The sequence below is a fragment of the Pelodiscus sinensis genome, chromosome 1 (assembly GCF_049634645.1).
Source record: "Pelodiscus sinensis isolate JC-2024 chromosome 1, ASM4963464v1, whole genome shotgun sequence".
NCBI classification, from domain to species: domain Eukaryota; kingdom Metazoa; phylum Chordata; order Testudines; family Trionychidae; genus Pelodiscus; species Pelodiscus sinensis.
This window is the reverse complement of record NC_134711.1, coordinates 296,514,704-296,527,426: the sequence shown is the minus strand read 5'-3', so window position 1 is coordinate 296,527,426 and position 12,723 is coordinate 296,514,704. Positions and strand designations below refer to the sequence as shown.

Sequence of the window (12,723 nt, the reverse complement as noted above, 5' to 3'; positions counted from 1 at the left end):
GAAGGAGGAGTGCTTTGATATTTAAAAACTATTTTAAAATCTTTATAGCTTTGTCAGTATAAATTTAATATTTTAAAACTTGATTCAGTGTTGGTTTGTAATTACTTATTTTTGGATTGTTGCATCAGTATTACTATTTAACTAAATAGTTTTTTGTATCAAGGCCTAACATACTAATCAGAGGCACAACTGGGTCAAAAAAAGTGTAGCTTGATATAAAATTAATAGATTTTTAAAATAATTGATTTGTTTTAGATTTTGACAGAACAAGTATGCACTCAAGTTGTTCATAAACCACATCCTGAACCAGATTCTACAGTGAAAATTCAAAATCCAAGTAAGAAGTTTATTATCTTTCACATTCATGCCTAGAGATTGTTTGTTTTTGTTTTTTAAAGAATGTAATATTTCAGTTTGCAAAGAAAAGTTAGTAAGTTCAGTACTTCAAGGAAAACTGGCTTTTATTAAATGATTTTATTTTATGATTGTAACAGCTGGTTTGTGGATGAGATTTAAAAATGTGTTAGGTAACATATTTGCTCTTTTACAGTGATTCTTAAGGTGGTAGCAACATTGTTAAAAAATTCCACACCAAGTGCAGAACTGATGGAAGTTCGACGTTTGTTTTTATCTGATATGATAAAACTTTTCAGTAATAGTCGTGAAAACAGAAGGTATGTAAATCAAATATTAGTTTTCCCAATAACACAAATAGGTCACACATTGCTACACGCAATATTTTTAACATGAAAGAAATTTTGGAGAATAGTCTTTTGTCGTATAAGTTCATTGTTGCCTGCAGTTCAATAAATATGTGGTTAAAACAAATGGTATGACATCCTATAGTTAGTTTTAAATCAGCGATAGGGGTTTTTTTTGTTCACAATATGCTTTATTTAACAGCATCCCAAATTTAAAACAAAGGTGGTTTATTAATTTTACATCAAAGTTCAGAGGAGAGAGGGTATTTTTAAAAATCCTGTTTTACTTATTCAAATTTTAAAAGAATTGAATTTCATTTGGATACATTTTGACCTAATTATTTTACTTTAGATGTTTACTTCAGTGTTCTGTGTGGCAAGACTGGATGTTTTCCCTGGGATATATTAACCCTAAGAACTCTGAAGAACAGAAAATTACAGAGATGGTGTACAACATCTTTCGTATTCTTTTGTATCATGCAATAAAATATGAATGGGGAGGCTGGAGGGTCTGGGTGGATACTCTTTCTATAGCACATTCCAAGGTAAGGATTAATTTCTGAACTTTCTGTTGATCCCAGTACCTTCTTAAGTCACAGGAACCAGTAATACAGTAGATACAATGTAATGTAATTTAGTGCCATCTTGTGGATATCATGTGGCATGATAGGTTAGCATTTTTCTTTGTTTTTTAGAGTTCTTTGCTGTGAAATGTTTAATGAAATATAAATTAATTGTACTATTAATTTTTTTACATAAATTTATAAAGTATATATGTACTCTAAAATTATTATTTTTGTGTTCCATTTAAGGTCACCTATGAAGCTCACAAGGAGTATCTAGCAAAAATGTATGAAGAATATCAAAGGCAAGAGGAAGAGAACATAAAAAAGGGAAAAAAGGGGAATGTGAGCACTATCTCAGGCCTTTCATCTCAGACAACAGGAGCAAAAGGTGGAATGGAAATTCGAGAGATAGAGGACCTTTCACAAAGCCAAAGCCCAGAAAGTGAAACAGATTACCCTGTCAGCACAGATACCAGGGACTTGCTCATGGCTACAAAGGTGTCAGATGATGTGCTTGGAAGTTCAGATAGACCAGGAGGAGGTGTGCATGTTGAGGTTCATGACCTGTTAGTTGATATAAAAGCTGAAAAGGTAGAAGCCACAGAAGTAAAGCTTGATGATATGGATTTGTCACCAGAGACTCTGGTAACTGGAGAAAATGGTGCCCTTGTGGAAGTTGAATCCCTTTTAGATAATGTATATAGTGCTGCTGTTGAGAAACTCCAAAGTAACGTCCATGGTAGTGTGGGTATCATTAAGAAAAGTGAAGAGAAGGATAATGGGCCTTTGATAACACTGGCTGATGAGAAAGATGAACCTTCTACTAATAGTACCTCATTTCTTTTTGATAAAATACCCAACCAAGAAGAGAAGCTTCTCCCAGAACTTTCTAGTAACCACATTACTATTCCAAATGTACAAGAGACTCAGATGCATCTTGGTGTAAGTGGTGATCTTGGATTGCTTGCTCACATGACTGGTAGTGTAGATATAACATGTAGTTCAAGTATAATAGAGGATAAGGAGTTCAAGATTCATACAACTTCAGATGGAATGAGCAACCTTTCTGAAAGGGAGTTAGCATCATCATCCAAAGGATTAGAATATGCTGAGATGACTGCTACAACCCTGGAGATAGAGTCTTCGGGTAGCAAAAGTCTACCTAATGTTGATGCAGGAAGTATAATATCAGATACAGAGAGATCTGATGATGGTAAAGAAGCAGGAAAGGAGATAAGGAAGATCCAGACAACTACTACAACCCAAGTAAGTGCATAAGTATATGTGGCATATATGTATTTGATTATGGGATAATTAATCCATTCACAAAAGTACATCTAATCAGGGCTATGGCGAACTTATATCATTACAACAGAAATATGCCACGCAAACGTTTTATTTTCAAAATGAATGTTACATGTTTAATACATTATTTTACAATACAATCTCATTGCAATTTTAGAATAAATTTAAGAACTGCTGGAAAAATATATTAGCCCACATGATTTATTTCTTCTGGTCAGTCTGACTAATAAGGGTTTAGTGCATGCATCTGAATTATTTTTTCTGTTTTTAAGGCTACAAATGTTTGTAATTTATGTAAGCAAGCTGGGTAAAGTAATCTGTTTTATGGGACCATCTCCTCTTTCACCAATAGAAGTTGATCCAGTAAAAGATTACCTTACCCACCTTGTCTCAATATCCAGAGACCAACACAACGGCTATGTCTAGAATAGTTTCCGAAAAAGTGGGTGCATTCTTTCGGCATCCCTGTATTCCTCATTTTATGAGGAATAAGGGATGTTTCGAAAGAGGAGATTTTTCCAGCATTTGGTCCCATGTAGATGGGCCAATTGTCAGAAAAGCCTCTTCCAAAAAAACAAGCGGAAAAAGGGACACATTTTTGTTTCCTGTTGTCTGTGGGCACCATTGCCATATTCTGCTGATTTATGGCTGTGTAGTTTTTTCTTATCAGTATTATTAAAGTGACACATGAACATAAGAACGGCCGTATTGATTTGGACCAAAGGTCCATCTAGCCTAGTATCCTGTCTGCTGGCAATGGCTAATACCAGATGCCCTAGAGGGAGTGACTAGAACTGGTAATCATCGAGTGATCCACAAAGCAAAGGCATCAAGTGAATGACAAAACAAGGGCACATGAAGTGAAATGTGTGCTGATTGCACAAAACAGTGACTGTGAAAGGCGTGTGCTCTCTGAATCCAATGAAAGTGCTGCTCCAGTTCAGTTGGCAAATTCTAGGTATGCAAGCCCTATCCTGAGAGAGTATCTTGGTTATAGCAATTTTGCAGGCACTGTGATGAAGGAAGGGCACTCATGCAGCCTACTCACTAGCCTAGGTTGCCATCACTGGCATCTGACTTGCCCTGACTCTGCCCAAAGATAATTATTTATATCCTTAGTTTGTATCCATGTTTCTATCTTGGGGTCTTTGCTAAGGGGTTCATCATGTCTGATTCTCTCAGGCCTCCAGGGAACTGCACTGGGAAAGCTTTACCTGGCTATACTGGAAATCCTATTTTTCCTTCATACAGTCTAATGCAGCAATGGGCAACCATGATTAGTAAGTGGCTGCATGAGTGGTCCTCCATCTCAGTGGCCCACGTGCGGCTTGCACATCCCTCTGTGCTTCCCTCCCCTATGTTCCTCTCATGCACTGGGGCACTGGAGCCCCACACTTTTCCCCTGCCCTCCCAGCATTTTTGAAGTGCCATGAATCTACTGAGCTATGCTCCATCCCCACTCGTCCCCAGAGCTGGAATGCTGTGAACAGCTGTTGTGCGGCTTTCCAGCTCTGGGAGGAAGAGGGAGGAAGTTACGATGGAGCAAAAATAAGCAGATTTGTGACACTGCAAAAGTGCAGGAATGGAGAGGGAGGAGCAAGGATGTGCTGGCCTTCAGTGCTCCAGTGCATGAGAGGCACATGGGGTCTTGGGGTAGAAAAGGGATCCATGGGGTCTTAACGGATCATGCTCAGGAACAAGGGGCAAGGTAGTGGACAAGATATCTCTTCCCAAGCACTGTTAATAGCTATGGATTCTAGGCAGAAAACAGATCAGTCTCTCTTTTTTGTGATACACAGTCCGTGTTCAGATGGGCAGGTCAGGAGTGCCTCAGGTTTTGGAAATTCTCCACCTCTTCTGGGGATCTCACAGTAAGATCAAGGAGGTCAGCAGACTTGGAATTCTCTTAGATTCAAGGCTGGCCTCGATGTTCTAAGAGCTTCCAGATTAGAACAAATGTATTTACTCACTTTCCTTCTACCCTTTACCACTACTGCTCCTCTTACCTACTGCACACAGGTGTACATTCCTGTGCCCATTGCATAGCTCTAGCAAATATCACCAGCAAATATAGACCAATAATGCACACATGTATGGGAAACAAGAACTCACGTTTCAGTTTGAATTGCCTTACTGTTGCCCACCTTCCAGCCCCTCTTATGGCTAGGTTTTACAACACTGGTCTCACTCCACCATCCTGAGGCTGTGCCTCAGCAGAAAGCAATTCTATCCAGTTCCCTATCTCATTACAGGAGTGCTGACAGCCCAAGAATTGCCTGATCCTCAGGTACAGGAAAAAGATCGCAAGCTGGTCAAGCAGTAGGACAAGCTTGACTTTGTTTCCTGGATTGTGCATATATTGTTGGCACCATGGAGATTCTTGTTTCTGGTATTACAGGAAGACACCAAGATCTTTGCTGAGATTTTCCAGAGTGCAGAAATACATGACATTACCTTGCCACTCTCCACCACAGGATATTGCCACATCCGCCACAGGATATTGCAGTATAGACCATGGGTGGGGAATCTCAAACCCAGGGGCCAGATGCAGCCTTTCTGCTTGCTTAAATGTGGCCCCTGAGGCTCAGGGCCCCCTACTGCCCCACCGTGGGGCTGAAGTACACAAAATCTGCTAGGCTCTTCCTTCCCCTCCTCTCCCCCCCAGGCTCTGGTGTGCAAGGGGAATGTGGGAAGTATCTTTCTCTTCAGTTGAGGGCTACATCAGTGAGGGGTGTAGTTTTGTTTTGCTTTTGTTTTTTTGCTTCTCACTTGTGTACAGCCCCTGACTGATTTTTCTGTGGGTCAGTGACTCCTGACCCAAAAAAGGTTCTTCCACCCTTGTTATAGACATACTTGGCACAAAGCGAGTCTGATTTAGCAACAGCTTTAAAATGATCCAACAACTTCCTACAAGCAACTGTGAACAGGTTACTCTTCTAAGGAAATGGTCAGATGGATTTAGAAGTCAACCAAGTTTATTGAAACTATCTGTTTCAGACAGAATTGATATAGATACTGATATAGATAGTAGGCATGTGGTGTTTGCAGCAGACACCATTTAACATAACATCAGGAACCCCCTGAGAGGAATACTGACATCTGTAGCAGGAAAAGTCATTATCTGATCAGATATCTAAGGTTAGCTCGTCTGCCTTGTCCTTCAGTAGTACACTGCTACATGAAGACCTCCAAAATTTGTAGTGGTCTTTCTTAGATGTAAGAAAGCCAGAGTTTCCAGAAGTCAGCTCCTTCCCCCACAAAACTGAAGCACTTTCAAAGTAACAGATTCTAGCTTCCCCGTATCTACCCCTACCGTTCCGAGAGAAGAGCAGTTCCTTTAAGAAGACTAAAAAAGAGAAACATTAACCTTCAGTGAGCTTCTTCCTTTGCTTCCTATATTTGGCATGCCGTGAGAGGAAGCCATGGGCTCTTCTGCATGCAAACGCTCAAATTTGTGAAAAACTTCTCAAAATTAGTACAGTAACACAAGCAGGGAATAGGATCTCCCACATTTTAAGGCACTCTGCATAATAGAGAATAAGCCGTCCAAACCTTCAGAAGAAGTTGTCAAAGCTGTTCAAACTGTTTTTTTTTTTTCTGTTGCCAGTTGTTTTTTTATTTTTAGTCCAAATCATCAAACACAGACTACTGATTCCGGGAAAATCAGGAAATGGACTGAGAAATAGAGAAGTAATGGGAAACAGATGGCTACTATTGTGGAGTGTAGGTTTTTGGTTAAAATATCAAAGGGAGAGGTATGTGGGAAGGTATTCCCCTTTTGTCCTATTTTAACTAATATTTATATAATACGCCTATAAAATAAAATAGGTAGCATTTTGCTATTTTATCTTGTCAGCGTTTTCTCCTGACTCCCTCTCCCCCCTTGGATACATTTACTTTTTGCCTTTTGTTTAGATTGTAAATTCATCAGGCCAGGAACCATCTCTTTAATCTATGTTGGTATTAGTTGTCCCCAGCACAATGACCCTGTTATCCTGACTTAGTCTCCTAAACACTACTTAAATTAAAAGTCTTTTATTGTAAATGCTTGTTTCAGATGGATGTGATTCAGAAAAAGACTAAGCCACATTACAGATATTTATAAAATCACTAGAAAAATTGTGGTCACCAAATTAGACTGAAAGATCTCTCCATATTGTAAACATATTCTTGATAATACCCGATTTCATTTGTCAATGATATTTCCATCTTTTGCTCCCATTTGTCAATGATATTTCCATCTTTCTTTTGATTACTGTTGTCAGGTTTTAGGAGCTGAAACTGATCTCATTCAAATCAATGGTAAAAATCCCATGACTTCACAGGTGTAGGATCAAATCTATATAAATAGTTCTCAGGAGATATAAAATAGACAAGCAAAAGTAGCAGAAGAAATTCAGATCTTAACAGGCCAGTTAAATACAATATGCCCCTCTACTACTTTTAAAATGGAGGTTACAAATTTCAGACTAAAGATCAAGTGAGCTTAAGAGCTGGGTTCCTGTAGTAGTCTGCTTTTTTACAATGCAAAAATAAATATACTATAGATGTATTTTGCTGACAATCAACATGCAGTGTTCAAGGAATTTGCAATTGAGTGTGATTAAAAAGTCTCTTGCCATTTAAGGCATCTTGTTCTAAATTTGTTGCATTTAGAAAAAAGACATCATATATCACCCAATCTATCTTCAGATAATGCAGTATTATTACTTACAATAACACTTTTTTATTGTCTAATCTGGTTTTTCAATAATCCCAAACAATATGGCTTCTACAATTTCTTTTTGGGAGACTATTTCTTGGGCGATTTTTATGACATTGAGTTAAAATTCTTTCTCCCTTAAATTTTCCACACAGTAATAACGCCAGGAGATGCTGAAGACTGTATTTGGGTGGCGGGAGGGAGGGATGGATAGAAAACTTCTAATTTAAAACACAGTCACATACAAGATACTTAGAAAGGTACATTTTTATTTTGAGGGGGGCAAACTATTCTGATATGCCCCATAAAAAGTATAAATATCTCTATCAAAATATCTAAACAGGATTAACTTGCCAAAAATAAACACACTATAAACAAAATCTCTTGAGACAGCACATTGAGAATCTGAAATGGAAAATGTCACTAAAATGAAAACCCACTGTAATGTGAGACCAAATTGTAAGATGGTGTAGATCAGAGTAGTTCCAGTGAGTGTTTATCAAATTATACCTGCTATATCTGGATGGCTTTTTAAATTTTCAGTTCCAATTTTAGCTTCTCCTTCTCCAAATCCAATGATCTATGTGTAGTGTTAGAATTTGTGGCATTTGTTTAACACCAACCCTGAACTTTTTCTTAATGTAGGCTGTGCAAGGTCGATCTGTTACCCAGCAAGACAGAGACTTGCGGGTTGACTTGGGATTTCGAGGAATGCCAATGACAGAGGAACAACGACGCCAATTTAGTCCAGGTCCACGCACAACTATGTTTCGTATTCCAGAGTTTAAATGGTCTCCAATGCACCAGAGGCTGCTGACAGATTTGCTGTTTGCATTAGAAACAGATGTACATGTTTGGAGAAGGTAGAAAAGCTATCTTTCTTATTTTTAATTTTATTGTGTATGTGTTTGTCAGTAAAATAAATATGTTATTAGATACAAGACATGTATTGATAACACCTTTTTCTTGAAGGTAAAAAGTCATCTTCACTAGACTTACCTTACTGTAGTATCTGACATGCCTCAGTTAATTCCTATTAAAAAAATCTCAGAGGTATAGCCATGTTAGTCTGTAAATTTAAAAACAGTGAGTACTCGTGCGGCACCTTCGAGGCTAACCAAAATGTATAGAATCATGAGCTTTCATGAGTAAAACTGGAAATAACAGACAATATGTTCTTATGTTATGTTCTTAAGTACCTCTCTCTCTAAATAAATTTTTAAACAGCAGAAGTAGTAATTGTCAATTGTAGGACCCATGTTAATGAGGTAATTAAGTGGACTAGCTGTGTCCCATACATAGCTTTTGAGGGGGAAATGTGGATGTTAAAGGCAGGAGAAATTGACTTGGTTATGCACCAACCAGTTAATGTTTTTGTTCAAGCCCAGGGTAATGATGTCAAATCTGTAGATGAATTCTAGTTCTGCAGACACTCTCTGTAACTGGTTAGTAAAATGCCTTTGTAGAAGAATGGCTAATAGAAAATCCATGATTGAGTGACTAGGCAAGTCAAAATGTTCCCCTCTGGGTTTGTGTGTTGCCACTTCTGATGTCTGATTTGTGTCCAGTTTGGCCAGTATACATGACGGGTATTGCTAGCACTTAATGGCACATATCGCATTAGTGGAGTGCAGTTATATGAATCCCTGATGTTGTGGCTTATGTGGATACCTCTGAGGGGAAGGGAATGCCAGTTAGGAAGAGGCAGGTGTTACTAGTGGGTGATTCGATGGTTAGAAACATAGATAGTTGGGTTTGTGATGACTGGGAGAACCGTATGGTTACTTGCCTGCCTGGTGGGAAGGTTGCGGATTTCTTGAGGCATCTAGATAGACTTTTGTGTAGTGCTGGGGAGGAGCTGGTGGTCATGGTACATGTAGGTACCAATGACATAGGGAAGGGTAGGAGAGATGTCCTGGAGGCCAAATTTAGGCTGCTAGGAAAGAGACTGAAATCCAGGACCTCTATAGTGGCATTCTCGGAAATGCTTCCAGTTCCACGCACAGGGCCAGGTAGGCAGGCAGAGCTTCAGAGTCTCAATGTGTGGATGAGACGATGGTGTAGGGAAGAGGAGTTTAGATTTATTAGGAACTGGGGATACTTTTGGGAGAGGGGGAGCCTATACAGGAAGGATGGGCTCCACCTAATCCAGGGTGGAACCAGACTGCTGGCACTAAACATTAAAAAGGCTGTAGAGCAGTTTTTAAACTAAGAGAAGGGGGGAAAGCCAATTGATGAGGAGATGCACGTAAATCAGAGGGAGACTTCTCTTAGGGGAGAATCCGTTGATAGAGATTCTCTAAGCTGTAGTCGGAAAGAGAGGAGGAGAGAGGGCAAACCATGGGCCAGAGCAGACAAACAACCGCATACAAAGGAATCCAATGCATCAGGGAAGGGCAGACAAATAAGCAGTGGCAAATTTTTAAAGTGCTTCTACACAAATGCTAGGAGTCTGACTAATAAGATGGGTGAACTAGAGTACCTCGTATTAAATGAGGAGATTGACATAATAGGCATCACTGAAACCTGGTGGAATAAGGAAAATCTGTGGGACACAATCGTACCGAGATATAAAATATATCGAAAGGATAGATCAGGCTGGATGCGTGGTGGAGTGGCACTGTGTGTGAAAGATAATGTAGAAGCAAATGAAATAAAAATATTAAGTGAATCAACATGTTCCATAGAATCGCTATGGATAGAAATTCCATGCTCCAGTAATAAGAAATTAGAAGTAGGGATAGATTATCGATCACTTGACCAGGACAGCGATGCTGACATTGAAATGCTGAGGGAGATTAGAGAGGCTACCAAAATAAAGAACTCTATAATAATGGGGGATTTTAATTACCCCCATATTGACTGGATACATGTCACCTCAGGAAGAGAAGCGGAGATAAAATTTCTCAATGGCTTAAATGACTGCTTCTTGGAGCAGCTGGTGCAGGAACCCACAAGGGGAGAGGCAATTCTTGATTTAGTCCTGAGTAGAGTGCAGGATCAGGTCCAGGAAATAACTGTTACCGGACCGCTTGGGAATAGTGACCATAATATAACAACATTCAACATTCCTGTGGTGGGAAGAACACCTCAGTAGTCCAGCACCCTGGCATTTAATTTCAAAAAGGGGAATTACGCAAAAATGAAGAGGTTAGTTAAACAGAAATTAAAAGGCACAGTGACTAGAGACAAATCCCTGAAAGCTCATGTGTGACGGACCGGACCGTGTCTGGATACAGCTGAGGTCGTCCGCTCAGGGCGAATTGCTCAAATCCGGGGCTCCTTACAGCCCCCAGACTGGTGACCTCTCCACACAGGCCACAAACCAGTCCCACAGAGCGCTTCAGCAGCCTGCCTGAAGCCTCACGAGCAAAACCCCTCCGACACGCCAGCAATAACCGTGCCCCAGATGGCCCCAGACCTCATACACAGGTGGGGGGGGTCCTAGCACCCAATCCCACCTACCCCGAACAAGTTCTGTCCGGTTCCAGGAAACCAGCCACTGATCTCTGGCCAATTTATCCTTTGGACCTTACCCACAAATCACGCTGGGCCAATCCTTTAGCATCTAACAACTAAAGGTTTATTAACATAAGAAAGAAAAGCGGAGAGTAAGGTTATTAAAGTACAGTACGTTACATGCACCGAATCTCCCAGTTCTCGATGCAGGCTCTAGCAGAGATGTTGCAGCTGCTGGTTTAAAAGTTCTTATTGCACATCCTAAGATAAGGATGGGTTCACAGGTCTTCCAGGCTCTTCGATCCCTGCAATGCTGCCTCTGGGATGAAGTGCTGAGCTGAGAACAAAATGGCATCGACCACATGGCCTCTTTATACCTCCTTCCTGGCCTCTTCTGGTCTCAGCCGGTCACCTGGTCCTCAGCCTCTCTCTGCTGGCAGCTCTTGGGTCTCCGCCCTCCTGCTTTAGGTGTGTCCTTGGGCCATCAAGTGCCATTGTTCCACAGGGCTTCGCTACTCAGCCTGTCCATAGCAATGCTTAACCACATTCAGAGAAATATTCAGCTTCCACACAGATTACAGATTCCTATCTACTCACACAGACATTATACACTCACATAAATAGCGTACACAGGATCAGCAAACAACAAGCTCCCATTCAATACCCCACATGGTTCCCTTTTATAACAATTTCTGGGGCCAACACCCCCACCTAGGGGTGCAGCAGTGATCTGGCTGCTTCCCTCCAATTCGGTAATGTGACATCATGGAAACTTTTTAAAGACACCATAATAGAGGCCCAACTTAAATGTATACCCCAAATTAAAAAACATAGCAAGTGACCTAAAAAAGAGTCACCGTGGCTTAACCACCATGTAAAAGAAGCAGTGAGGGACAAAAAGGTATCTTTTAAGAAGTGAAAGTCCAATCCTAGTGAGATAAATAGAAAGGAACATAAACACTGTCAAATCAAGTGTAAAAATGTAATAAGAAAAGCAAAAAAAGATTCTGAGGAACAGCTAGCCAAAAACTCAAAAAGAAATAACAAAATGTTATTAGAAGCAGGAAGCCTGCTAAAAAACCTGTGGGTCCCCTAGATGATCGAGCTATAAAAGGAGCAGTCAAGGACGATCAAACATTGCGGAGAAACTAAGGGTGTGTCTAGACTACATGCCTCCTTCGACGGAGGCATGTAGATTAGCCAGATCGGAAGAGGGAAATGAAGCCGCGATTAAAATAATCGCGGCTTCATTTAAATTTAAATGGCTGCCCCGATCTGCCGATCAGCTGTTTGTTAGCAGATCGGGGCAGTCTGGACGCGACGCCCCGACAAAGAAGCCTTTCTTCATCGACACAGGTAAGCCTCGTGAAACCAGGTTTACCTGTGCCGATGAAGAAAGGCTTCTTTGTCGGGGCATCGCGTCCAGACTCCCCTGATCTGCCGACAAACAGCTGATCGGCAGATCGGGGCAGCCATTTAAATTTAAATGAAGCCGCGATTATTTTAATCGCGGCTTCATTTCCCTCTTCCGATCTGGCTAATCTACATGCCTCCGTCGAAGGAGGCATGTAGTCTAGACACACCCTAAATGATTTCTTTGCTTCAGTCTTCACGGCTGAGGACATTGGGGAGATTCCCAAATCTGCACCGTCCTTTGTGGGTGGTGAATCTGAGGAACTGTCCCGGATTGAAGTGTCATTACAGGAGGTTTTGGAACAAATAGAAAAACTTACTAACAGATTAGTAAGACATGATTTCCCTTTACAGAAAACTTACAGAAAAACTCATCTGAGGAGAGGTTAAAGCGACTGGGACTCATAGACTCATACCCTTTCAGGTCAGAAGGGACCATTATGATCATCTAGTCTGACCCCCTGCACAGTGCAGGCCACAGAATCTCACCCACCCCTCCTAGAATAATCCTCTCACCTATATCTCAGATATTGAAGCCTTCAAATACTTTGAAGACCCCAAGATGCAGAGGAAGGCG

The 12,723-nt window shown here is 40.6% G+C and overlaps 1 protein-coding gene across 15 annotated transcripts in view; it reads left to right on the top strand.

Moving 5' to 3' along the window:
- NBEA (neurobeachin) overlaps nt 1-12,723 on the top strand; it is a 748,692-nt gene that overhangs the window by 220,042 nt on the left and 515,927 nt on the right. For all 15 annotated transcript variants that reach the window (XM_075919184.1, XM_075919178.1, XM_075919179.1 and 12 more), the window contains exons 19-23: nt 256-337; nt 551-674; nt 1,054-1,246; nt 1,514-2,533; nt 7,920-8,137. In XM_075919184.1, coding sequence (XP_075775299.1) covers nt 256-337; nt 551-674; nt 1,054-1,246; nt 1,514-2,533; nt 7,920-8,137 — 1,637 coding nt within the window. The remainder of the gene's footprint in view (nt 1-255; nt 338-550; nt 675-1,053; nt 1,247-1,513; nt 2,534-7,919; nt 8,138-12,723) is intronic.